Below are 26,992 nucleotides of genomic sequence, written 5' to 3' on the forward strand. Positions count from 1 at the left end.
ACACTTTCATGGAGGACCTCAGAACAGTGGACACCAGGTGAGAGGAAGCTTCAGACATTGCCAGTGACAGATCCCAATTGGTGGGAGACCTAAGTCTTACTAGAGATCGAAGAGCATGCTTCATGGAGAAATTATCGCATTAAAAAATTAAACTAGATCTAGAATTGAAAAGATACCAGTAGATGCATTTTTATTAGATCTGAGTAGATTTTAGATCTGTATCTACTAAATATCTTGACATAGCAGGCCTAGCTGTAGCCTATTATATCAGGCCTACTATATTAGATGATATAACTTTAGTTAGGCCAATATTAGAATATGCATCCTCTGTTTGGGATCCCTCAACTCAAGAAAACATAAAGAAACTAGAACAAATACAAAATAGGACAGTGAGATTCATAACAAACGAATAATAATAATAATAATTTGATAAAATACGATTTGTAAAATCACTTAACTTAGAGACACTTCAGGACAGAAAAAAAAAAGTGAAGTAGGCCCTAGCTATAATACATAAAACACTAACTAAACCATAAATTACAAATAGAAAAACAAAACCTAATAAAATGCTCAGAGAAAGACACAATAATAGAGGCACATTTCTTATTCCATACGCTAGAACAAATTCGTACAAGTGCTCTTTCTTCCCTATTATAGTCGTGCCATTATGGAATGTGTTGCCTCTGCCTGAATCAGCCAGGAAAACCAACGACTTAGCAGAGTTTAAGTCATTGATTAACATGCATGAATAGATTGACACATGAAATGCGTAGGACTTAATTATCTTCTTTTTGAAGTAACATATGTGCCTGGTTGTGTGGAGTGCGCTTAGGACTGTCAGAATCTATAAATAGTAATCTTCACATTTCAGTCAATGACATTTCTGAAGGAACGAAACGTTTAAAACAACAACAAAACACCTTTTTTGAGTCACGTGCGTAATGGAAAAAAAACTTTTTTTTTGGTGACAGTAGATCTATATCTAAAATTTTTATGCGATTTCAGTGTAGGTAGATCTTCTAAATTTAATAAAGTTTGTTACATGAAACGTGTCAGCATATCTAGATAATCTAGATATAAATCTAGATCTAGTTTGTATACATTCTTTGCATAGGATACTTCTTTGTTTTGTGTTTGAACTTCACCTTTAACCCTATTGCACAGCTACGCCGCATGCGCAATATCGTCCATGTGACTAAGAGAATCCAATCAAAGTGTGATATTTGCTGACGCCGCCAAGCTCGTAATGTTTTAGTCTAAGAAAATAGTATAAAAGTATATTGATATTCATAGCTTGTTTACAAACAAACATTTATTAAAATGGATTACTATTCCAACATAAAACAATAGTTTTATCACTTTCAAAGAAAGTTTCGTTTTCCACGTATTATTGGACTTAGTCTGCATTTTATGATTGGATACTAACCGGACGCCATTTTTCGTGTTTGCATGGAATCATCAGCTGGGTTTAATTTAGATGTACCCTTCTGTTTATGGATTTAGTTTTGTATATGCAACTGTGCTCAAAATAAAAGTCTCTTTGGATACATTATCCATCAAAGGAGTTTAATATTCATAGATCCATGGCGAATAGTAATACCACACTTGCCAGCTTATGGGTTGATGACGGTAATATTTTTGTTTTTTGATTGCACTGTCACCGACTCTAGACCTAGATCTAGTGAAGTCTAGTGAGTCTAGTCTAGTGACTCCTAGGACTCTAGCTAGTCTGAGACGAGTGAGTTTAGTCACAATTTAGTGAGTGACTGGTTCGTTCTGACAGTTCTGTGAGTGCGATTCTCATTCTGATTCTCTACTAACTCAATTACTAGACTAGTCACTAGATTTATTAGATTTAGAGATTCTAGTTTACTGTTTAGCCTTGATCATCACTGGTCATCAGTAGATCATAATGATGATCAGATGATGTAAATAATGATTATAATGTAATAGAGTCAGAGTAATAGACTCTCTAGATTAGATACCTTGCTTGATTTGATAACTAAGTAAATGAAGCAAATTATATTATATAAATTTATAAATAAATATAAGAAAAATAAGATAGTTAGATAGGTCTAGAATAGTCTAGCTAAGACTAGATTCTAGATCAGTAGATGTCCAGATGATGATCTAGAATAATCTAGATGACTATAGTATAGACAGATGTATTTCTAAATCTAGTTAATATAGACCTAGATTTAGATCTAGACTATTCTAGAGATCTAGATAGTCTAAGATGTCTAAGTTTAAGTATCTAGCTGGTAGAATCTAAGAGTCTATAATTTAGGTATATAACAACAGAAACTATCTAGTTATGTAGAGCTTGCTGAAAGGTTTACAATGATTTGAATGATACCAACTTTATCTTTCTGTGTTGTATAGGAGCAAAGTTATGCCTTTTTATGTGTAGAAAAATGGACTATTAAAAAAAAACTGTGATAGAAAAAATGGAATTTTCATCTTTATCTCATCATATTTTTATAACCATAATAATAGAAGCTTGAAATTTGGAACACAGCTACCCCATTATATGATTTCTAATTTGATTGTGTTATCTCAAATACAGCTAACATTCATTCACAGCTAATCCAATTGTTTGTAAATTGACTTTGATCCTTTTTCTAGAAAGCCTTCCTCAGCTTTATAATATTTATAAATATAATGTAAAATAACACCTTGATAGCATTCTCTCCACTAGATTGATCAAAGATAAGCCATTAATGATTAAACAATGCATTTAAATCAGTTATACTTCATATTATCAATGAGGATTGCTAATGACATGTCTGGCGCCACACGTCACTACATCATGGAGTGACTTCATTTAACATCATCAGGATGAGCCCAAACTTGCCTTAATAAGCTGATTTCCTTTTATATTTTGTGTACCTTAGTATAGAAAAAAAAGATTTCTAACACTACTCTATAATATATTGATTTTAATACAATAGTCATAGATTGTTATGGTAGTTAAAATTTCTCCACTTACCCATTTCGAAAAATTGACTGATGTGGCATCATTTATAACTGATAACAGCTTGTTAGGGTAAGTTTTTTTTAAATTTTAGAGGACAAAATTTCATTAAAAAATAATAACAAACTTTAAGCATAAATCTAGGTCTAAATACAATTTAAAAAAATACCAAGCTTGCTTAAAAATGATAGTAAATGCAAAATCATTCTTACCTATGACTTTACTGTAAATTTTCGAAAAAAAAAACACAACTTTCATTTGTTGACAATGTGGTATCATTCAAAAGCTTAGGAATACTCCTTTAAGATTATCACATGGTTTTTTAAAAAATGAAGCAAATGTAAAAACAACAATCAATCAACTAACACCAAGAGTTTGGAAGTCTAGCCATGATGTTTCAAAACTATATAGCAGCTAGTCTAGCATTTATAGGTCAGTAGAGTATATCTAGAGCTAATAGTAATAGTATAACAGAGATATTTATAAATCTAGATATAATCTAGATCAAGAATATCTATAATATAGAGTATAAATGTATAAATCTAGATTTTAGATTAGAGTATTAGATCTAGAATCTAGATTATTCTAGATCTAGGCTATATCTTATATAATACAGACGTTACTTAAAAAAAGATGATTACCGGTACATCTTACGCGTCATGCATTTAGTCATGCATATTAACCAATGACTTAAATTCTGCTAAGTCACTGGTTTTCCTGGCTAGCTCAGGCAACCCATTCCATGCTCTAATAGCACTAGGGAAGAAGGGGCATTTGTACAACTTTGTCCAAGTTTATGGAAATAGGAATCTGCCTTTATCTTTGTGTCTTTCTGAGTATTTTATTCATTTTGTTTAAATTGTATTTGAAGATTATGCTTCAGTGTTTTATATATATATATATAATTGCTACTTTACTTTTGATTCTTCTCTCCTGAAGGCTTTCTAAATTTAGTGTTACTCTAGTCAAATGTGAATATTCATTTGTTATGAATCTCACTGCTCTATTTTGTGTCTGCTCCAGTTTCTTAATCTTTTCTTGAGTTGAGGGGTCCCAGACAGAGGACGCGTATAATATTCTATTTTTTGCCTAACAAAGGTTAAATAACATTTTAGTTCTATGTTGTTATTTAATTTATAGAAATTTCTTTTAATAAACCTAAATTTATGCTTTGTTTGATTTTTTGATAGTTTTATCAATATGGGGATTCCATGACAGTTTTTCATTTATTATAACACCTGGGTATTTTGCATTTTTTGTCTGTGTTATTGGTTTACCATGAATAAAATAAAAATGTGGAATTTTTTTTTTTTTTTTGTTACTCTTAATAACTGACATTTTTCTGGGTGGAAAGACATGCTCCAATTTGATTCCCTTTTTTGTTATTTATCTAATTCTCTTTGTAAAATTTCTGTATCTTATGTTGTTTTTATTATTCTACATATTATGCAATCGTCTGCAAATAATCTGACTTTTGTTCCTGAGCTAATGCAATTTGGTAAATCATTTTTGTTTATGTAAATTAAAAATAGTAGTGGACCTAAGACTGTTCCCTGAGGTACACCTGAGTTTACTGTTATTGGTGTTGATTTAGAGCCATTTATTATTACAGTTTGTTCTCTCCCTTTCAGAAAATCCTTAATCCACTGATGCAGTGGACCATCAATGTCAAAATATTTTAATTTTTTATGCAAACTGTGGTGGTGAACTTTGCCAAAAGCCTTGGAAAAATCTAATAAGATAGCATCTATTTGCTCACTATTATCTAAACCTTTTGAAAAATCATCAATTAGTCCTATTAGTTGTGTTTCACATGATCTATATTTCCTAAAGCTATGTTAGTATGGAGTAAGGTCATTATGTTTGTCTAAGTGGTTTATGATTTTGCTACATATTATGTGTTGTAGGATTTTACATGTGATGCTTGTTAGTGATACTGGTCTGTACTATATTTATATCTAGTAGATTAAGATAAATTGAAGATTCTATGTCTGTGTCAATGTCTAGATATTTAGATCTATCTTAGGTCTTAGTATCTATACTATAGAATATAGATCTATATTCTAGATCTATTAAAGTCAAAGTCATATTGTTACGTATCTCACTATCCAGGCTCTCTTCACACTGCACCACACGACACAACGAACTTAAAGAACCTCACAACTCAGGGCTCCAAAGTATCAGTAACAGTTTAATTTCAAATACATCACAATTACTGTACAGTTGGCAACAACATTACACTAACTGTCCAAAAAACTTAGTCTCTGCTCTGGACTGACTTCACACACTGTGCTGGTTCTGAGTTCGCCTTGTACTGGTCACATTGCGAGGTAACGTGGTGTCTTGACTTAAACACACTCGCTCTTTAGGGTCCCTACATGCCTTCCAGAACCGGATGGAACGTCACTTGACCACTCAGGTTGATTACATTCGCCGTGATCTGCGTGCGTAATATTTACGACACAGGCATGTACTGTCACTCGTCACTGTTGACCGCTCGTCTGGCGCTGGCCTGGGGCGATTTGTGTTGTCTAAAAAACACAGCACTACCCCATCTGTCTCACCACCAGGTTTATAACAATATTTATATAATAGATATTTGTATTTATTAGAATTTAGATAGTCTAGATTTAGATTATTAATAGATGTAGATCTAGATCTAGTAGATCAAGTACTAGTACATAATGATAAATCTTATCATAGTATAATCTCTATACTCTATAATTATAGTTACTTTACTATCTATGCTAGTCTAGACTCTAGATCTAGATATAAATTTAAATATAGTATCATATATTACTAAGCTATACTGCTTTTAACTACTATTTAACTACTCAAAGTGTTTATTTTTTAAACAATTTTTTATTTTAGTGTTACCGCTCTTTGCTTGGGGTATGTTAAGGATTTTTTCATACTCGAAATGGTTAACTTAAATTTGGTTAGTTTAACAGACTGTTTTTATGTATAAACTAAGCTATGTATTAGCAAGCCTTATGCTAAGTGTCAGGGTTTATGACCTTAATTTTTAAAAAATAATATAAAAAAAAAGGAAGCTTAACTAAGTGGAAGAACTCCACATTTATAGACATAATCTCAGTGCTGTAAGGTTTACTTTCTTTTTTTAATATCAAACACAGTTAATCTTTTACCACTATTTAATTAAATAATATTTGTAAATTTTTTATTGATTCATGTTTTGTCAAGATCAATGAATAATTATCTTAAGTTTCAACTTGATCTAAAAATGGGAAGTGGGAGAAATAATGTGTTGAGAATTTGTACCAGACAGACAAAGTCAGTTGATGTAAGTTTTTAATATCAGGACTTGCAAGCAAAAGCAAGTGGCACCTCTACAGATTACACCCACTCTTTTTTTTTTAGAACCCAAATCAATTTATTTTACTAAACATTTTATTTTCTCTGTGTTTTATCTAAAACTTGATTGTCTAGTGACAGTCTAGTCATTAAAGATTTTAGTACTTAATAATGTTAAAAGTCCATATTGTGTAATATTACATGTGTTGTAGCAAGGTAGTGACCTAGATCCAGTGTAGCTATAATCCAATCTTATCTGTTAGCAAATCATGTAAAAATGGGCAAATTACAACAACATTAAATGGAAGCTTAAAATACATTATGAAATAAAGAATAATAAACTTTCCATCTATCAGATTTTGAAATAAAATCCTAAATACAAAATAATATTTTCAATTCTACTTTCAACACACTTAAATCTGCGTGCTGTCACCATTTAGTTTCCACTATTTTCTCCATCTGCTTCTTACCTCATAAATGAATCATGCATGACTCCTCTTTTAGAATTGTAGCACCTTACCTTAATGAATAGGCTGAATTTAAAAAAAAATCTTTCCTTTTTTTTTTAACTACTAGAAGCTGTAGGTTTATACATTTATATTTCATTGTATATATCGTTATATGGGCTTACCATACTTAAAAGAAAAAGGTTTGCTGTTAGGGGAATGTATAGATTACACATTTATGTACAAAAGGCTTATCTTTCAAATCTAGCCTGTTTGTTCCGAAAGAGTACCCCCCTTCCCCATGCAATATGGCTACTGATCCTTACATCATTTTTAGATTATAAAAGTGCATGATTATTTAGTTGTAGACACACTTAACCCTCACAAATAACAGAAGTTCCTTGTACTACTGCAATGGACCTCAATTGGGATGAGGTCAGTAATTTAGATATCTTTATATTTCATCTCATGCTTATATCTTTTTCTGTCTTCATTACATGGATCATATTTCATCACATCTGAGATGCTCTTGGATTGAGTCATTGTTGTTTTATTTGCAGGTCTTAGCAGCCCTCATAAATTGACTCCTATAACTCCTACCAAATCTGGAAGTAGTAGTAATAGCAAAGATGATTTCCTTCAGTACTACAAAAATTCTGGGCTTGATTCTATGGCTAAAGATGTAAGTAGTAGTGATTTATTTGACCTTTCAATTGATTCATTGGCTTCTGGGTCCATCCAGAACATCTTGAGAGAAGGTGGTTGGCTGTTGTGGTTGTCACATGTAATTCTTGAATGGTTGAATTGTACTTCTGGCAAGTGGAACCTTTTTAAAGTTGGAGGTGCTAGTTCACTATATAATGTTCTAGTGCATACATTTTTCAAGATAGCAATCAGAGTTAGTACATCACACTGCTAGGCATTCCTTTATTGACTTTGAGTATCTTAAACTTGTTAACCATGATATACTCAATGAATTCATATTAAAATGAAACCAAGCTATATTTAGAGTTGTAGATAACATAATGTTTTATCAAACTGCTTTATTATTGTCGGCACAAGATTGAATATCTTCGCATAGCTCCTGCCAGTATTTGTTAGCACATTGTCTCGCTACTCTTTGGGCATTGTTACGTGCAGCTCTGAGCCTTATTAAGTTGCTTGGGGTGGGATCCTTCTTGTAGATTAGCATGGCTGCTCTCTTGTGCCGACTGTGGTAACATAAGAGGACTATATGAGGGCATGAGAAAAGCCTTTGGACCTCACACCAGCAAGTGTGCTCCACTCAAGTCAAAAGATGGCTCAATCATCAGCGATCGTGCGCTGCAAATGGAACGATGGGTAGAACACTATGCAGAACTCTACCAGATTGAAAACGCCATCTCACCAAATGCTGTTTCCAACTTCCCATCACTTCCAGTTTTGACGGAATTAGACGAAACGCCCTCAGTAAAGGAGCTGAGCATTGCCATTGACATGCTTGCACATGGGAAAACACCCGGAGGAGATGGCATTCCTGCTGAAGTAATTCAGGCTGGAAAACATGCCCTAATCAAACCACTCCATGAACTGCTAAGCTTGTGCTGGGAACAAGGAATGGTCCCCCAGGAATTGAAAGACTCCAACATTGTTACAATTTATAAAAATAAAGGCGACCGCTCTGATTGTAACAATTACAGAGGCATCTCACTGCTTAGCATAGTCGGAAAGGCTTTTGCTAGAGTGTTACTAAAGCGATTACAGATCCTGGCAGATCGTGTTTATCCAGAGTCGCAGTGTGGCTTTAGGGCAGGAAGATCTACAACAGATATGATTTTCTCTCTGCGGCAGCTACAGGAGAAGAGCAGAGAACAAAAGCAGCCCCTCTTCATAGCTTTTATTGATTTGACCAAGGCCTTTGACCTTGTTAGCAGAAGCGGTCTGTTTGCTGTACTAGAGAGAATCGGCTGTCCAAATAAGTTAAGAAAACTAGTGTCAGCTTTTCACGAAAATATGCAGGGCACCGTTCAGTCTGAAAGTTCTTCCTCCAGGCCATTCTCCATTAAGAGCGGTGTAAAACAAGGATGCGTACTGGCCCCTACACTTTTTGGCATCTTCTTCTCAGTCGTACTATCCAGTGCTTTTAAATCCCTGGAAGACGGAATATACATCCACAGCAGATCCGATGGAAGGCTCTTTAACCTGGCACGTCTTAAAGCCAAAACGAAAAGGCGTCGTATCTTGATAAGAGAGCTGCTGTTTGCCGATGACGCGGCACTCGTATCTCACTCACAAGGAGGTCTACAGAAGCTAGTGAACGCCTTAGCAGCTGCTTGTCAAGAGTTTAGCCTTACTATAAGTCTCTCCAAGACCGAAATCCTGGCACAAGACGTTGCAGAAATACCTATAATACAAATTGGGAACCACACCCTTTCAGTGGTGCAGGAATTTACCTACTTGGGTTCAACAATTGTCAGTAACCTAGACTTAGACATCGAGCTGACAAAAAGGATAGGAAAAGCTACCACAGCATTGGCAAAACTCTCCAAGCGCGTCTGGGAAAATGGTAAATTGACCACAGCGACCAAAATCCTAGTCTACAACGCCTGTGTTGTGAGCACTCTCCTTTATGGCAGTGAAAGCTGGTCAACATACATGTACCAAGAGCACAGATTGAATAGTTTCCACTTGCGCTGCCTGAGACGCATAATGGGCATCTCTTGGAGGGACCATGTCTCCAATCAGGAAGTTTTGAGACTGGCCAATATGAACAGCATGTATGCTCTCCTGACACAAAGGAGATTACGCTGGCTCGGACATGTCACCCGCATGCCAGATGGTAGAATCCCGAAAGATATCTTATATGCTGAGCTTGTGGAAGGAGTCAGACCCAAGGGCCGCCCAAGACTAACATATAGAGATGTCTGCAAGCGAGACATGAGAGCCTCAGGCATCAGTGAAAGTATATGGGAAAACATAGCCAAAGACCGGAGTGCATGGAGACAGACTGTGCGTGCTGGGACAACCCTTGCTGAGAACAAAAGAATTGAAGCGGCTTTAATCAAGAGGGAAAAAAAGAAAGCTGCCCTGTCTGCTAGCCCTAAATCAGAGGCATACAAATGTACGAATTGTGGCAAAGTCTGCCGTTCTAGAATTGGCTTGATTAGCCACACCAGATTCTGCCCCGTCTCAAGATTAAGCCAAAACCAGTGACTCACTTGGGCGCATCCATTGCCTTTCGAGACAAAAGGAGCCATATAATATTATTGTATCTATTAGTAATGTGTACAAAATATGTTGAAAGAAGCATGATTAAATGAAACCAACGAAAACTGTAAACATTTACTACATGTGGCCACCTACTTTTACACAATCATTAAGCTTATTTAAACTGAATACAGTCTCACATTGCTGATCTAATGCAGTTCTGTAAGTCTAAACATCTTGGCTTGGAAGTTTGAAGGCAATCAAATCCACAACATTTTATAACTTTACAGAAAAGTAATTTTAAATTAATCAACAACACTAATTCAGATGATGGTTAGGTTGGTTAAAGAAATTGTTTTTACTGAGTTAATTTTTTTTTTTTAGTAATAATAGTAAATCTTAAATGTCTGCTAAATAATTGAAGTGTGGTTTCCCATCGTTTTAATGTAATATTTTGTTTTTTTTTATTTAGTTAAAAAAAATAGTTTGGTAAAGTTTTTTAAACATTTTGTTGTGATGGTGTTAGTGTGCAATTTGTGGTGATCTAGCATTGAGCCATCCAGTTGTCTATTTATCATACAGATATAAGGGAGTGATGTTGTTTCCCACCCATTACTGTCTGGTATGAGTCACTTTGTGCTTGATAATGTAGACACCAGCCCTGGCCCTGTACACTTTGTAATAACTTTAGATTTGGATGATAGGATCTTTAGTAGAGCACTAGGCTAAATATGGCAGTCTCTTGACTTGTCAGCCCCAGTGCTTGTTTTACTGGAGATTTGTTTTTAACTGGTGTAAGCATTAGAACAATAATAAACACTGGCTTTGTAAACATTAAGTGTAATTACACTGGCTAATTAAGGTTTGTAGGGAGCTGTGGTCTAGTGCTTAATCACTCATTTTCCTAACTTAGGACCTCAAGTTTGCATTTGTTAAATGTGTTATAATTAATAAAAATTATCATAAAATCCCCATATTGATGAAATTATTTGAATAAAAAAAATCAAAGCATTAGGGGTTTGTTAAGACATTTTTACAAATCAAACTAGAACATGAAATTGAAAGGCTATTTAATCTTGGTTAGACCAATATTAGAACATATGGGTTCTATATTTAGGATACCTCAACTCAAGAAAACATAAAGAAACTAGAATAAAGACAAAATAGAATTGTGAGACACTTCAGAAGGCTAGATCTTCATGTGCTAGAACAAATTCCTACAAGTACAACTAGGAAAACCGACTTAGCAGAGTTAATGACAGCAGATTTAATGTATCGAATTAACATGCACAAATAGACTCGTGAATACTGCCTTAATTTTTTCTTTTGTTGTAAAATAACATCTTTAATTTATAATATATACAAGTTTGTGATTTGAAACTTCAGTGCGTTCTTGAATTCTAATGGGTATTAGGCATTTGCTGAGACAAGGTAAAGGTTATTGCTGGGTGCTCATTGTTATTAAGATCAGATTTATCACAGTTGTACGTTTTTTTTTTTTTTTTTTTTTGTTTTTTTTTTTTTTGGTCGAGTGTTAATTATGGGGGTGGTTGTGGCTTGTTTATTACTCAGGTTCTTGAGGCTGGGCACAATTTAAGCAAACAAATTTCTTGTCACTACAAAGTTATCAAGCATTGAATTTTTTCATAAAAGAATCACTTATTCTTTCATTTGTTAACCATCTAAGCTTTGAAATGTTTCATTCAATGCAATACTGTGAAAACATTTCTGGTGAATATGCTAGATCTTATATAGCGTTTTATTTTTTAAAATTATTTTTAATTATAAAATTATTTATTTTTTTTTAACTTCGGGAGGGGGTTTGCTAGGAAAAAAGTCAAGATAAAAAAAGGGAAGGCTGTGTAGTGTTTTAAATTGTATTTTTATTAAAGCTAAACGGGTTGAAGTTTCAATGTGTATACAAAACCCTCCAGTAACTATCACTGTAACCTGCTCCCAAGTCGCGTATAGTGTCACCCAATGATTTGTTCACGCGTGATGAAGTGTAAAGTATTCCCCCTACCATTGTCACTACTTTGATTTCAACGCTTAGCTTTTACGATTCTTCCCCCCCCCCCCCTTTTTTTTTTCCCCGACACGCACACACGTACATAGCAACACACTCTCGGTACCGCCCACTGAACCTCGATTTTCATTGGCTCTAACAAGGACCAGATGGTTTGGAAATCTCAAGGCAAGGTGTGCTTGTGTAGAGAAAAGGGTCAGGAAATCAACGGTAGCTTAGACTTGACTTCGCGTTATACTGTATTGCGTTGGGGGCGTCCTAAGTATTTGACAAAAGTCAGTCTTTTGCGTTAACATTTGGTACATTCAGACCGAGCCCCCATGGATGCAATGTGAATAAAAAGCTGACCAAAGGGATTGATGACACGATGATACAAGAACCCAAACTGCTCAGAGATTGAAGGCATATTGATTGATTGTATCTCTAGTGTTCGCTTTCATTGCTTGCACAAAAAAAAAATCGATCAAATTCATTCACAATCGTGAACTTATTTTGAATTAGTCTACTTTACAGACTTGTCTCTAAAGACACGCTAAAAATGACCCTGTTGTCAAACAGAAGTGAAACTTAATGTGGTTATTGTGCTAGTTCAGTCTGGCTGTGTGTGTTTGATTACATATTGATCAGGAAAACCCTGATGTGCTAGTATTTTATGTGCATGGAACTTAGTGGGTGTGTGATTGTATGTCATCATTGAATCTACACACAATATAAATGCTCAAAAGTTGTCTTCCCTTGTGAACGTTGCGGCGAAGTACAAGCATGTCCAATGTGTCTAGTCGATTGACTAGTGCTCTAAGGAGTCTTATTTATTATACCTAAGAGAATATTTGTATAGGACGAAGCCAGTTCACCAGGTCAGGTATGACGCCATCTGTAACCTGCGATGTCACTCACTTCTTGGGCTCTTATCCCCGCATTGTGATGGTCCAAGTCAGGGCTGATTGGTGGCTTCTTTTAGGGACTGACAGGTGGTCGCGTCACGTGCCGAGTTTCTTTGTCGGCTTCATGGGGTATGCTTAGTTTGGGAATGTTGAACACCTGAAAGCGTGTCGTCCTGTTTTGTTTATTTATTAGTACTCTTGATTACGTGTCGAGCAGTCCCCACGCCTGTTGCACGGTCATCTAGGTCCGTTGCAAGTGTGTTTGTGTATCTGGATTGACCTCGAGTCGCCTTGTTTTCACCCTTGCTAATAGACATTTGGTGACCTGGTGTGTACGAGTGACGCATGCGCGTGTGTGAGTTGTTGACTTTATGGATATACCAGAACGCCACAATTACTCTGTGCTTACCACGGCAAACATTCGCGGTCATGTGTCTGGATTTGATGACATGGGCAGTCCATCGAGCCAGGAATTGATGTCCTTTGACCCGGACGACGATGCCATGTTTTATCAGGGCACTCCGTGCTATTTCTCTGCTGACTTGAAGGAAGCGATGAGCTATGAAGTGGATCCTGACAGTACTCCCACTTGGAGCTCCAGCGATGCCTATGAAGACTATGAGAGTAATATCGTGTCTACGGACGAGGTGTTTTGCACAGTGAATACCAGACACGGGTTAGAGGAGGAGCAGCCGAGGAACAAAAGTGTGCCTTCCAATGTGGACGTAAACTTTCACGTAAGTGGAGCACACACCAGTTCTCTTTGTAAATAGACGGTTACTTTCTAAATACTAGGCCTCACAATTAGTAATTGTACTTCTAATGGTTTGATTGATTAGTTCGTAACAACGCTAGAAATGTCATTCATAATGACTATTAGCTTGATCAGTTCGAAATGGGCACTTCTGTTGACCATTCGTAATGTGCTTTGTAAGTTGGGCTACATTTGGTTATCTGGTTACGAAGATTGCGCTTTGGTCAGTCGACGGAGTGATACGGAATCACTCTTCTGCCGTCCCCCCTGTCCCCTGCTTGTATAGTATCTTGTATGTGTTTACTGACAGTTCGGGCATGCTATTGGGTTTACATGTGCGCTATCGACAACTTTTTCTCACCGATAAGAGACTTGTACTGACAAGTCTGGCAATGGCGTGGCTGCGTGTTAGATATTTTGAAAGTGACCTCAATGTGCCGTGAGATGTTTTCAAGACCTTATTGACCCCGGTCGACAAGGAAGCGACCCATAGCTTGAGATCACTTGTATAATATATAATCAATAGTCTTGATTTAAGCCGACAATTCTTAGCTCTATTTATAGAAATTCATTTGTACAAAATCTTGTTGGATAGCATTATAAGTTAATATTATGATGCTGGTCCTATCAGACTTGTTACATGAGATATTTTCTGAGTGGATGCGCGTTCACAGCGTGTTTGTAGTGTGTGTATTACTTACCTTCTCGTTGTAACGTGTGGCTACACTTCAATATATACCGCAGGTTAGAAATCTCAAAGTGAGCACTTACAGCGCCCACAGAACGCCAGGTGAGATAAAAGTATATCTTGACTGTAGACCGGATCGTAAGTCTTTTGATATCTGACACACTTGTTCAGAGAGACACCTCGAGTTTTAGTTTCTCACCGACGTTATCTTTGACGAGCAACACAGCACTCGAGCGTAGCAATGTTGGCATTGGACTGTGGTAATATGTCAACTGGCTTGAGAGGGTTACATAACGTTCTAATACTGGAGTGTAGGTGGATGGGTGGAAACAAAAGTACAGCTGGCGTCTTGTCTGTTACAAGGTCATTTATTGATTACATTTTCCCCCCTGTAAAACAAGGAGCAGTTCAGCTGAAAGGAGTTGTAGAAACGAAAGTTTGAAAAGGGGAGGGGTAGGAGTGGAGTATGTTAGGCTGGTACATTAGCAACCACGCCCCCACCCACGCCTGCTTTGCTTGTTAGCAGTGTTGACCACTATTCACTGTGTGTGTGTGTGTTGACTCCCTGTTTTATCCTAGCAGGTCACATTGCTTGTGGGTTTTCCCCCAAGATTATTATGGCTTTGTGTGTAACACACAGGAAATACAAGAAGGGAACAAAGAAACTATATTTACATGCATTGGAACAAGTTCTGCACCAGTGACATACCTTTTTTTTTTTGTTTCTGTTTAGCATTCAAAAATTGTTTTTATCTTGTACCGTCTTATCCATTTCTGAAATGTTTTTTAGTCCCTTTGTCTAGTTATACATAGACTAAAATTGTGCTGATCTACAAATTAAGAGCTACACTTAACAAGACTGGAGTGGAGTTAGTTTAAAGCAAGCACACAGTTTTCTCAGAACATTTGAACATTGTTTAATCCTTAGGCTTTTACAAAGATTTTAATTACATTTTTTGCTGAATGCACTTTACTTGGTAATAAATGTGTCCTAATTAAACCTAATTACAATTCAGTGGTTAAAGCTGGGTCTACAAATTATATAATAGTCTAGATTTTATCTGTTGCATTAAAATACAGGGCTTGTTCCTAATTTTGAGAATGTTTATTGTAGAAACATTTTAATAGAGTATCAAATTATTAACATTTTTTTTTCCAAGCATATGTCCATATAATATATATGTAAATGTCACAAAGTTTCAACTGATTTTCAGACTTAATTTATCGTGTTATCTTTGATCTATTAAAAATTTCTCAGCATCAAATGTTTTTAAATATTGTTTAACTCAGTTAAACCCTAACTTTTTCACATTTTTTATTTACTTTTGTCTATGTGCTGCTATTTTTAAAAAAATAAATTAGTCAAATTGTAGTGCTCTGATCATCTTAATTAATAAAAGATCATAGCACATTTTGAATGCTTACCCCAAATTTGTGGTGTGGCTGAATGGCATGCACCGCTTGGCTGCCTGGCAAGGGAGCTGTGTTTGCTGAGCTGCCTAAAGGCATCTTGCATCATATAAATTTTCTACCAGATACCCCTTCCCCACACATGTCCACAAAAAAGGTTGGACCATAGCGAACTGAGCATGCTATGCATGTTATAGGATGAAAGATGTGCTAATCTTCTGTCCTATAGGCCTAAGTGTAATTTTTTAAAATTTTTTGAACTGTGTTCTGTGGCCACTTGAAGAAATGTTAGTCAATGTTTGAGGGTTGCAGTTCACTCATTTGTAGAAATTGGCTTTTAAAAAAGGGTGGCTACTCACTGCCCAACCTCAGTGAGTGTCCATTAAAAGTCAAACATACACCAATTAATGATACTTTGACCATATGGGAAGGATTTTATCCATAGGACAGGAGTGAGAGATTGCTCTTGATGCAAGCCTGGGTTCCCCCATTTTAGTGAGGCTGGAGGTCGAGCCCTTAAAGGTTTCTCATATTCTTTTTATACTGTGTCACCACTCATTTAACCATGAGCATATGGCTCCAGTGAGTAACTGCCTGGCAGATGGGATGGTTTAACAGCGAAGCTTTACTTTCATCCTCCACAATTCTTGCTTGCTAGAATCTGCTATGTGAGCCCACTGGAGGCAGTTTTCAATATCAGCCTGTCTGTCTCCCCTATCAGATGTTTCCACAGGGTGACATGATGGGCCTGAAATATACCCCCTTCATTGCCCAACATGAATACTTGATAGTCTGAGTGCATAAAACGTACTTGAAGACTATTTATTCAAGTAGAAAAATTATAATAAAACTATAATATAGATAACTATATATAAATATAATAATTTAGAAAATATTTTTTATGCTTTTTCTTTCCTCACAGAATGGAATCTTGGATTCTAATGGTGAGATCAAAGGATTCGGTAGTGAAACCACCGGTAAACGTGAGTTTTTATTATACTAATGCAATATTTTATTTTATATCATTTAAATTGCAAAATTTGTTATTAATCTTCATAGTTTTCTTGTGTGTGTTTTGTATGCAGTTCAATATTGTTATAAATTTATTTAAGATTTTGTGCTTATTTTCTAAACTATATTTTTTTCCAGAGATTCATCAGTATGTCGCAGTTCCTATCCAATCACCAAGTAAAATGCCTCAGATTCTGCCTAGACAGTCAATAACTTCACAAGTTTGTATCTTTCAAAAATATTAACTAAAATTGATTTCCACTGCTACATTTAAGAAAAAAAAAATGTTTTATTTAAAATCAAGATAATAAAAAGTGTTTTTTTTTTTTTTTTTGTTTCTTTTGTTTAGATAATGAACTCTTCTGTGCGGCCGCAGATCATACAGGTAGATGCTACATCTCCATTTTCAGCTAGGAAAAGGGCATCAGACTTTTTGGATGGAGATTTTGGAGAGGGGTAAGCTATTTAACATTTACAATCATTTAGTTCTGCTCTGGTCACCCCAAAGCAGTGGTCATGAAAATATGATCCCCATTCAGGGTAACTCAGGCTCAGTCTTGGCTTTGATGGGTTAGTTCAAGAAATGTTGTACAATTTACTTTACAACCTGAAATAATTATCCCCATTGGGACTCAAGAAATGTTGAGTTCTGTATAATGTATATCAAAAGTTCACATGAACAATGTTGTACAATTTACTTTACAATCTGAAATAATTATTCTATAATGTTGAGTTCTGTATAATGTTTATCAAAAGTTGACATGAACTATTGCTCTTAACAATTTTTTGTTCATACCACTCACTAGCTTTGATCTTGATGTTATTCAGTTGCTTTGTATAAATGTTTTATTTTTTATTTTTAACTTTTTGATTGTGTCCTATTAATAGATTTCTTTTGCTCCTTGTTGCTCAAAAGCTTTTTCTTCTGGCTTGAAATCCTCCCCCACCCCACTGTTTTAAACTATTTAATTAAAATTTACTAGTGACTAATTTTGTTTTTAGAAAGCGTAGTAAAAAAGGAGACAAAGGGGGGAAAGGTTTGCGACACTTCTCCATGAAAGTGTGTGAAAAGGTCCAGACAAAAGGAGTGACGTCCTACAATGAAGTAGCAGATGAACTGGTTGGGGAATTCAGTGAGCCTCACAATTTGTTATCTGCAGCAGATGCTGTTACGGTAAGAAATACATGTAGCTCAGCATAATGAGATCGATGCAGTTGTGAATTAAATAAAACTGAAATTTGTTTTCAACGTGTATGTTTGTTTTTTTTTCTCTTGCAGCCTTATGATCAGAAAAATATTAGACGACGAGTCTATGATGCCTTAAATGTACTGATGGCTATGAACATAATATCGAAGGAGAAAAAAGAAATTAGGTGGATAGGTTTACCAACAAATTCTGCTCAAGAGTGTCAGCATTTAGAGGTCAGTGTTTGACTTTACCAACAACATTGCTTAAATAGTGCTGATGTATTTACAATATTGTGTTCTGTTGTATTTAGTTGGTTCTATGAAGTTAAATTTGTTGTCATTTCAAGCTTAATTAAACTAATGCCACTCATCTTCAGCATTGAAACATTTGTTTAAAAAACAAAACTAAGCTTTAAAGACTGGAAAATGTCAAGTTGAAATTATATTTTTTCTTTGTCACATTGTAATTTTTGTTTTTGTTTGATGGGAAGGAGGAAATTAAAAATCTGTCTTTTAACTGGGGGCTCACAAAAAGTGTCATAAAGATAACTAGATCTATTAGTCAAAAATATGAATAGTAAAGACATTAACATTTTCTAACATTCAGACTTATCCAGACCATGATTCATTTTTGGAGAAAGAAAGAAATTAACAAAAGCTAGTTTGTGTTTCAATCTATTTGGGGTGGCAGATAGTCTTTGATTTTCAAGATTTGATATCTAAACCTAAGACAGTGCCAAAACAAAGCAGCTTTTCCTTAAAGTGCTTGGTGTCTTGATAGGAATTGAATGTACCAGTTAAGATTAGAGTTAGGTAGAATCTTAATTACATTTTGGTCATTTTTTTTTTAATTTATATATTCATTACAATATTTTATAATAGATGGAAAAGCAAAAGAGAATAGAAAGAATAAAACATAAAACACAACAACTACAAGAACTCATTTTACAGGTAAGCAGATTTGAAAGTAGTGTTCTTTTATTCTGAACTATTTAAAAAACTTGGTTGTAAATATGCCTTTCAAATATTCCTTTCTTTTGTAGCAAATAGCATTTAAAAATTTGGTGCAACGCAATAGGGACTTGGAGAGAACTCAAGGCCCCCCTGCACCCAACTCAGCCATACAACTGCCATTTATTATTGTTAATACCAGTAAAAAGACTGTCATTGACTGTAGTATTTCTAATGACAAGTAAGCGTTGTTTTTTTCTTTTTGAATCCTTTCACATTGTCTCAGTGCATTCTTTTCACTTGGCATAGTTTGAGAAACTATTACGGTGGAAGATATTTTCTTTCTACAAGCATTATGATTAAAGTTGGAAACTGCTGACTGGTAAATACATAAGGCTACTTAATGTAAGTCAATACATTAGATTCTTTCTATATACACCATTTGGTTTCTGATCTTTTTAGGAAAATGGCATTGCCACATGAAAAGAATGGTACTATTGTGTGACATTATTTTAACATTATTTAAAATATTATTTAAAAAAAAAACATTTTAAAGCTAGTTATGCTTAAAAGTATTTTATGTATTAACCAGATACGAATACCTGTTTAAATTTGATAACACGTTTGAAATACATGATGACATTGAAGTACTGAAAAGAATGGGAATGGCCTTTGGTCTTGAACGGGGTCAGTGCACACAACAAGATATTACAAGAGCATCTAAAATGGTGCCAAAGTCCTTGGAACCTTATGTCTTGGGTAAGTTATGAAAGGTTTTTATAATTTAGTTAGAATAATTCATACATGACTCAAATGTTTTAACATCAATACTTTTTTTTTTTTAATTAAAACTTTAAGAAATGCTCTGTTGTCATTATGACCTAAGTCTGAACTATCATAAAAAATAAAAAGAAATGAAGTTCCAATAGAAGCTAAAGTGAATGTCCACAAGTCTTTGAGATGGCTAGCACATGGTCTATAATTATGATCTACTGTTATATGATAACTATTCAAACTAATTAATATTGTCTTAAAATCCACAATGACCAGGATGGCATTCAAATCACTTTGGGGTCTTTTAGCCCATGTTGGTGCTGTATTTTTTATGCAACATTGGTTTGTAGTTGAAGAGAATCAAGATAGTAAAAAACAATGCTAATCTCTTAGCCAAATGAGTTTCACATTTTGAATGCATCTAAAAACTAGTTTTAAATGGTAGAATTTGTGTGTTTGTGAGATGTACATTTTTTTATTGATTGTTTCTCAACTGCCTTTTTAGATATGGCCAACAATTCCACACCATTTCAGAGCACTGCTGTGAGACCAATTGACCCATCATCAGCTACTGCACAGCAAGCTAGGTAAGTACTATTGAATTGGTTTTAGGAAAGTTGTACTAATGTAATGTCAGTTTTATCCTTTTTTTTTTTTTTTTTTTTTTTTTTTTTTTGTCTTTAATTTTGGGGATAAAAAAAGTCCCAAATTTTTACTTTAGCTAAATCTGAAATCCATACAATTTTTTGATGGCCTGTCTTAGCAATCTTCTTATACTGTGTTTTTCATTATTATTAATAGAGCTGTTACAAGCTGTATTGTATATTGAAAACTTAATTTGTATGTTTGTGTAGATACCAACAGTCTACCTCATCTAGTGCTTACTATGGAATACCTGACTCCAGTGACAGAGAAGTAATGTCCGCTCTGTCTAGACAGTCCAGCTCAGGCTCATATGATCAGAACTCAAGAGCTGCAACTGACACGCCATCTGTCTATTCAGACGACGACGACTCAGGATCAGATCGCTCCAGCCCTGTTGACTTAGGATGACCCATGGTCACTGTGCTGAATGGGGTGAGGTTGAATGTGGTGAGTGGCTGTGTTAATGCTTGGCTAAAAATTTTTATCATAGTCTGTGTGTGTGCATGTGAAAAATATGAGAGTCAGTTTTATTTTTTTAAATAAATTGTGATAGATGTATAGAAGCTAAGTACAGCACATTTTTAGATTAAGTCACCTCCAGTGAGTGAAATTGACCATCCTACCTTACAAAATCTTTTGTGTTGCATAAATGAATAAGTTGAGCTTCTTTCAATAAAGAGATGAAGACGAGAGGCTCATTTTTTGAACTAAAAATTCTTGCTTCAAAATTTTACTTTTCCCAGCTTCATAATTTTGTAAATGTCATCCAAGTTTTGTCTCATTATATACATATTTTTTAAAATTATTTATTGAGTTTTAAATTTTTGATATTAAGAGTTGGTAAATGTTTTTTCCAATATTGTCCATTATGTCAGAATTCTAGACATTTGTAGGTTGTAATATTAAATATTGGTGTCCCAAATGATACATATAAAAAGGGGGGGGGGGAGTTTTGGAAAATATTTGTACAGTCAAGCTGATCTTCCAATAAGGACATTTGTGAAGTGCTAGGTTTAGGAAACTTTCTATCATTTTCTGACAAAATCTTAGAACCATTTACAGTACAAATGTTCATATGTAAAGTATGTGATTGACTTTCTGTATTTTGTATTGACACATTTACTTAACACTCCTACCCCACCCCCTTTTCCCCCAAAAAATTTAAGATTTTATATACCTATCTTTTTTAAAATTTAGCCTAGAAAGTATTTGTAATTAATAAGCTTGCCTTAAAAAATGTCATTGAATTATTATTGTTAAGACTTTTGAGTTACTGTGCAACACATTCTTGTATAAAGTATGTTAAGTACTGATGGCTTTTTTTTTTTTTTTTTTTTTTATAAATAAACTCAGTGCTAATAAAACTGTTTTGAATTTGGCATACTAAGGGTAAGGGACAGGAGAAGAATTATTTCAAGTGTAGTGCTTTGTGTATGTTCTGAATGAAAGTTATGCACTTGAGAGTGAAACATTGACTAACACTATCCACAGATTTAGTCAAGGTGACTGTACATAATTTTCTGTAAATAATCTCCAGATTTGAGTTATGTTATGTGTGTATGGCTGTCAGTCATGGCATGCTTGACTAATGAATGAATGAATGAATGTACTTTTTGGGTATAGGCTACTAGACCAATACTATTTATCCTGTCAGGTTTTGAATGAATTTGCAAATATTTTGGTAGTGCCAATAGCCTATGGAAAGTGTTTAATAAATGCTTTGTAATTATATTAAAATAATATAAATCCTATCAGGCGACTGTAATTAAAAGCATATTATATTCATGTAAAGTTTTTGTTCTGTAAAAAAAAAATCTTTTGTTTTTGAATCTTGCTATTAGTGTATATTGTGTACAATATCCATAGTTAACTTGTGTTACTTAGTTACAAAAGCTGTTTTGTTTTTCCCTCCTTTTGCATATTGTGTCATGCTTTATTAATTGGCAGGTCCTTTCTGTGTTTGATTTTTTTTTCTGGTATTGTGTTGATGGATCATTATGTGTCAGAATTTCTTTGTTCCAAGTGTAATTTTTATCATGTGCTTTAATATACAGCACCTTTTTTTTTTTTCTCTTACTTTAAAATTATAGAGTTATCATAAAAAATTCTTTATTTTATAGTTGAACTTAACTCAATTAACGTCTGCAATAGTTAAATGTCTTGCTTAATGTCAGCCATTGCTGCATAGAAAGATGTCATTAGAAGTATAGGTCAATGCAGTACTTACATTGAACAGATTTAAAAAGAAAAGCTTCAAATAAACAAAACTGCACTGCCTTTTGATTGAAATAAAGTCAATTCATTGTGACACAACAGAGAAATGAATTCGTGACATGTTAATTCTCTGATCTATGTATATATTAAACAAATCCATTTCTTGGATACTATTAAGCTGAAAAAAAAAAACCCGAATGCAATGGACTTCACTAATAACTTTTAATAATTAGTGCAAATGTGAACATAAATTGTAACCAAGGGAGAAAAGATTGTCTTGGAGAGAGCATTTTAAACATTGCTGCCTAATTGAACATGTTTGTTTCACATAGTCTAATGTTAACAGAAATACCATCCTTGTTTGAGAATAGACTAATAGAGTAGATATGTGGAGGGGTAAGAATTTTTTTTTTATAATCAAGTCTTTTTTCAAGGAAAAAATTCTCTTTGCTCATAATCTATTTATAAAAAACAAAACTTCATCTTCTGTGATCTGTGATTATATTTCTGTTTTTCTCAGAATCCACATAAATTAATTAGTCACTGGAATAAACATCACAGATGTTGTGGTCTAATTTTGTATCCACTCTTTAAGATTTTTTACACTGAGGAAAATTGGTGGACTTTTTATATCTACATATATCTCTTGTGTTTCTAGTGACAGAGGAGATACCTTCATGACATGAGTTGACATCTTATTATATAACTAGTTGTCATACAAGATTTTGTGATAAAGCATTGGCCTTTTTAGTTCACTTCTAGCTACTTATTTTCTAAATGAAATCTTTGACATTATAAGAGAACTTCAGGAGGTCTTCATAGTGTAACAATGTTTTTAAAAACTATTTAGACAAATTGTGTTATAAAAAAATTCGGATTATTTAGCTTGATTGCTTTTGTAATATATAGGCTTCTCATTGGGTTGGATCAAACTAGGTTATTTCAGGTATTCATTTATTTTAAAATCACTCTACAATCCCACATTTGTAAAGTGTTTATAGTCAAGCTTAAGGTAATTAATAAACTGCCCACATACTATGTCCTTCAAAGTTTTCTTGACACAGAGACTTCTGGGGAATAATAAATGGTTTAAAAGTATGTTAGTGCTGCTATAAAACAGAGTACAGGGAACAGCTGTCACATGAATGTCTTAAAGGTAAACTTCAGTGGAAGATTGTACACTCTGTAACCAAACTATTGCCAAGTGAATTGGAAACTCTTAACAAATGAACGTTGGACTACATTCTAGTTGAGTATCATGTGTTTTATGCAAGCATTATTGCATTGATCTGTTCAGAACTATATCCAACTCTGAATACTTCAAGGTGACATTTAGACCATACAAATATCACCTTCAAATATCAGATCTCTATTAGACTGAGTCAGTCTTGTTATGTTTGTAGAACCAAGGTTTGATTATTTATTCTTTTACAATTTTTCTAATTGAGCTTAGTGTTTGTATGCAGCTATTTATAAATGGACTGGAATAAGAAAAACAAGCATGGATTTGTTTTGTGTGAAATCATGTCACAGTTCAACAAAACGTTTTCTGTTGCATCAATCCTTTGGCTGTCTCATGTTCTTTTTTTTGATATCCCCTTTTTGCTTACACCATTGATTTCCTTACCTATTATGGTCAGTCTGTGGAGACAGTCAAAGTGGAGTAGACACTGTAATGCATGATTGGAGGTAGTTTACTTGTAGCCAAGCCCCAAAGATGGGGATAAGACTTGACCAGCAATTAATGTCTGGGACTTTGTGTTTGGTTCAGTTCAGTACTTAACACTTAGCTTCAGTTGACATTGAATTACAAGTCATCAGTTTACTGGGGTAGTTCTCTGTAGGTCAAACAATGAAAGATCAACACCATAAGTCTTTTTTTTTTTTTTTTTTTTTTACTGTATGAAAGCAAAAATTACTTTGTAACCATTTTGGTGTCTGCCTCTTGGTATGAGCTCAGTGTTATTTTGCCTCAAGTCAATGCCATGTTTTGTTTTTTTTAAATTCTTTGATGGAAAGTGTCCAATAGTGCTCTTTATTCCTTCTCTAGTTTCTGGTGAGATGTCTTTATTTCATTTCATAGATTCTAAGCATCCTTTTTTTTTTTTTTTTAAGATTTTGTTCAATATTTTTTTAGATTTTTTTTATCTCTAATTGAACATGTCCACTCCCTGTAACTAAGATCATGGGTTTTGGCTGTACCCTGGTAACAATATGGGCTTTTTTCTTATAGAATAGAGCTCAGTGGTCATTACCCTTGATTGGATTGAGTGGCCAGTTGTATCAAATGATGTTTACTGTGTTTGAATCATGCTTACGTAATGTATACAATAACTGAAAAACCTTTGGCACACTGTAATGACTTGACTAAGGTATTTGAATTCTGAACCGTGTTATGGCTGTGCTTTTCATTATATGCTGATTTCAAATAAATCATTTACGCTTGCCCCGTGCATCTTCATTGCCTACCAGCCTCAGCTGCTGTCCCACTGTTCATTATTTTGTCAGCAATTGACCCATGCTTTATAACATATGACTTTATTGGAATGTTCAAAGAATGAGAATTTAACATCCACTCTACATTATTGATGCCAATTGATAGTGTCATCTTTAACAAAAATCTTTTTATATTTATGAATTATGATGGATTTTTTTTTGAAACATTTTTTAAATCACAAGTTAATTAAATTAAAAAATGTATTATTAACACACAATGTTCTTCATTATTTATTCAATCCCAATATATATTAGACCTTATATTGAAAGTTAAGTTTTTGTGTCAAAAGTTTTCCCTTTTTGGTATGACATTCTTAGCACCTACCGGTATAGAATAAAACAGGGTATAGATAAATAATATGGTCAAGTGATATGATCTTTGGATCTGTCTCACATTGGTTGCAAGTTCAAAACCCTGCCCGCTGCCATTCAATTCGGTCCTTAGGAGCTTTAGACAAAGTTTTCAAAAACTTCAATTTCTGAAAGACCATCCGAAACTTAGAAAGACCAGCCCTTTAATCACGTCAGCATCTATTTAACAAAACATTGTGAATATAAAGTATGTCATTGCCTCAGCATCTATTTAACAAAACATTGTGATATAAAGTATGTCATTGCCTCAGCATCTATTTAACAAAACATTGTGGATATAAAGTATGTCATTGCCTCAGCATCTATTTAACAAAACATTGTGGATATAAAGTATGTCATTGCCTCAGCATCTATTTAACAAAACATTGTGGATATAAAGTATGTCATTGCCTCAGCATCTATTTAACAAAACATTGTGGATATAAAGTATGTCATTGCCTCAGCAGCTATTCCTGTAAGGCCTTGAATCAGTGACATAGCGAAGGGGTTCATTGAACCCCGGCCCGATGGCGTAACAACCATAGGCCAAGGGCCTGATTTACCTATTTACAACATAAGCCATAGCTTAGGGCCCCCAATAAATATTTAGATCTTAGAGGATCTGGAATTGGGACCCCATGTCTCAAATAGATTAGGATCTTTTCAACTCTAAATAAGGCACTGCTTTGTGTGTAGGGGTTTCATTGCGCATGGGCCCATGACTAATGATCATTGTTAGGGGCGACAACAATGTGGAAAAAAAATAACTGCAATTTTTTTTTAAATAATGGTTAAAATATCATAAAGGTCATATCAAACTTGATATTTACTTCATAACATTAACCCGTGTTTTCAGCTAGAGTCTGAGGACACGCGCTTGGACTGCTTTCATTGGTTTATTGCAGTGATGCCCAACCTTATACGGTCTGCGGGCCATTTTAATTTCCGACACTCGTGTCGCGGGCCACATCAATGAAAAGATGAAAAAAAAAATTAAATAGAGAATAAACTATTTTAAATAGTTTATTACAAACTCGTGGCTCTAGTCGGCAACGCAGCGTAGAAAACAATTGTCTGCATCGCTCAAAATTTCTCAAGCAGGGGCGTCAGGCTTTGTAAGTCAGTCAGTTGCAGTTCAGTCGGGGCACTCCTCAGAGTAAGTAAAAAAAAAACATTTCGAAATCTGCTTCTCTGTCGGAACATGTGTTGTATCATTCAGTTTTGGAGATTTGAACCCATATCTTCTACTCGCCTTGCAACTGTAGTGCGAGAAAGTCTGACGGCTTCGTTTGCATTTTTCTTAGCACTAATTTCTTACATCACTGCTAGAAAGCACTTTTTTTACGCTTCATTTCTGAACTCTAATGCGAGCGGCTCTGTAGTTTTCCCTTGCCGCCAACTCATTTTCTTGTCTCTTTTTTGGTAAATATTTTCGTCAATGGTTCAACTCACTCAATTATGCGTGAATTGCCAATCTTTTTCTTGGCGGCTCAAACCAACAATGTCTGCATATTTTAAAAATGTTTTTACTATATCTTTGTTATGTTATGTTCTTTAAGCACCAAGAAAATTAAAAGCTGCCACAAATCTGTACAAATCAAACATGTTGGATTATTATCATGTTCCACAAAAAGAAAAGCAAAGATCTGTCCACTTTTTCTTCCATTTTCTCCATTCA

At 34.5% G+C, this 26,992-nt stretch overlaps 1 protein-coding gene across 4 annotated transcripts; it reads left to right on the plus strand.

Annotated features, from left to right (window-relative positions):
* Positions 1 to 1,200: 1,200 nt before the first annotated feature.
* Positions 1,201 to 25,043, plus strand: LOC106069550 (transcription factor Dp-1-like). 4 transcript variants are annotated; one of them, XM_013229239.2, is made up of 12 exons: positions 1,201 to 1,629; positions 7,296 to 7,417; positions 16,606 to 16,666; positions 16,833 to 16,915; positions 17,044 to 17,150; positions 17,697 to 17,868; positions 17,974 to 18,117; positions 18,766 to 18,834; positions 18,927 to 19,075; positions 19,427 to 19,593; positions 20,114 to 20,195; positions 20,463 to 25,043. In XM_013229239.2, exons 1-12 carry the CDS (start codon positions 1,584 to 1,586, stop codon positions 20,659 to 20,661), a joined length of 1,401 nt encoding a protein of 466 aa, XP_013084693.1. In that variant the 5' UTR covers positions 1,201 to 1,583; the 3' UTR covers positions 20,662 to 25,043. The 4 variants fall into 4 exon arrangements, with proteins under 4 accessions (XP_013084693.1, XP_013084695.1, XP_013084692.2 ...); XM_013229241.2 differs by having other exon boundaries at positions 16,606 to 16,660; XM_013229238.2 differs by lacking the exons at positions 1,201 to 1,629; positions 7,296 to 7,417 and adding an exon at positions 12,662 to 13,568 and having other exon boundaries at positions 16,606 to 16,660.
* The last annotated feature ends 1,949 nt before the right edge of the window (positions 25,044 to 26,992 follow it).

Source organism: Biomphalaria glabrata, chromosome 15 (assembly GCF_947242115.1).
Source record: "Biomphalaria glabrata chromosome 15, xgBioGlab47.1, whole genome shotgun sequence".
NCBI lineage: Eukaryota > Metazoa > Mollusca > Gastropoda > Planorbidae > Biomphalaria > Biomphalaria glabrata.

Bases quoted from the DNA above. Each gene is read 5' to 3' on its own strand.
- LOC106069550 (XM_013229237.2), top strand. From the start codon at position 13,203: ATGGATATACCAGAACGCCACAATTACTCTGTGCTTACCACGGCAAAC. The intron at 17,151-17,696 runs GTAAGCTATTTA...TTTTGTTTTTAG, and splicing joins GATGGAGATTTTGGAGAGGG to AAAGCGTAGTAAAAAAGGAG. The intron at 20,196-20,462 runs GTAAGTACTATT...ATGTTTGTGTAG, and splicing joins GCTACTGCACAGCAAGCTAG to ATACCAACAGTCTACCTCAT.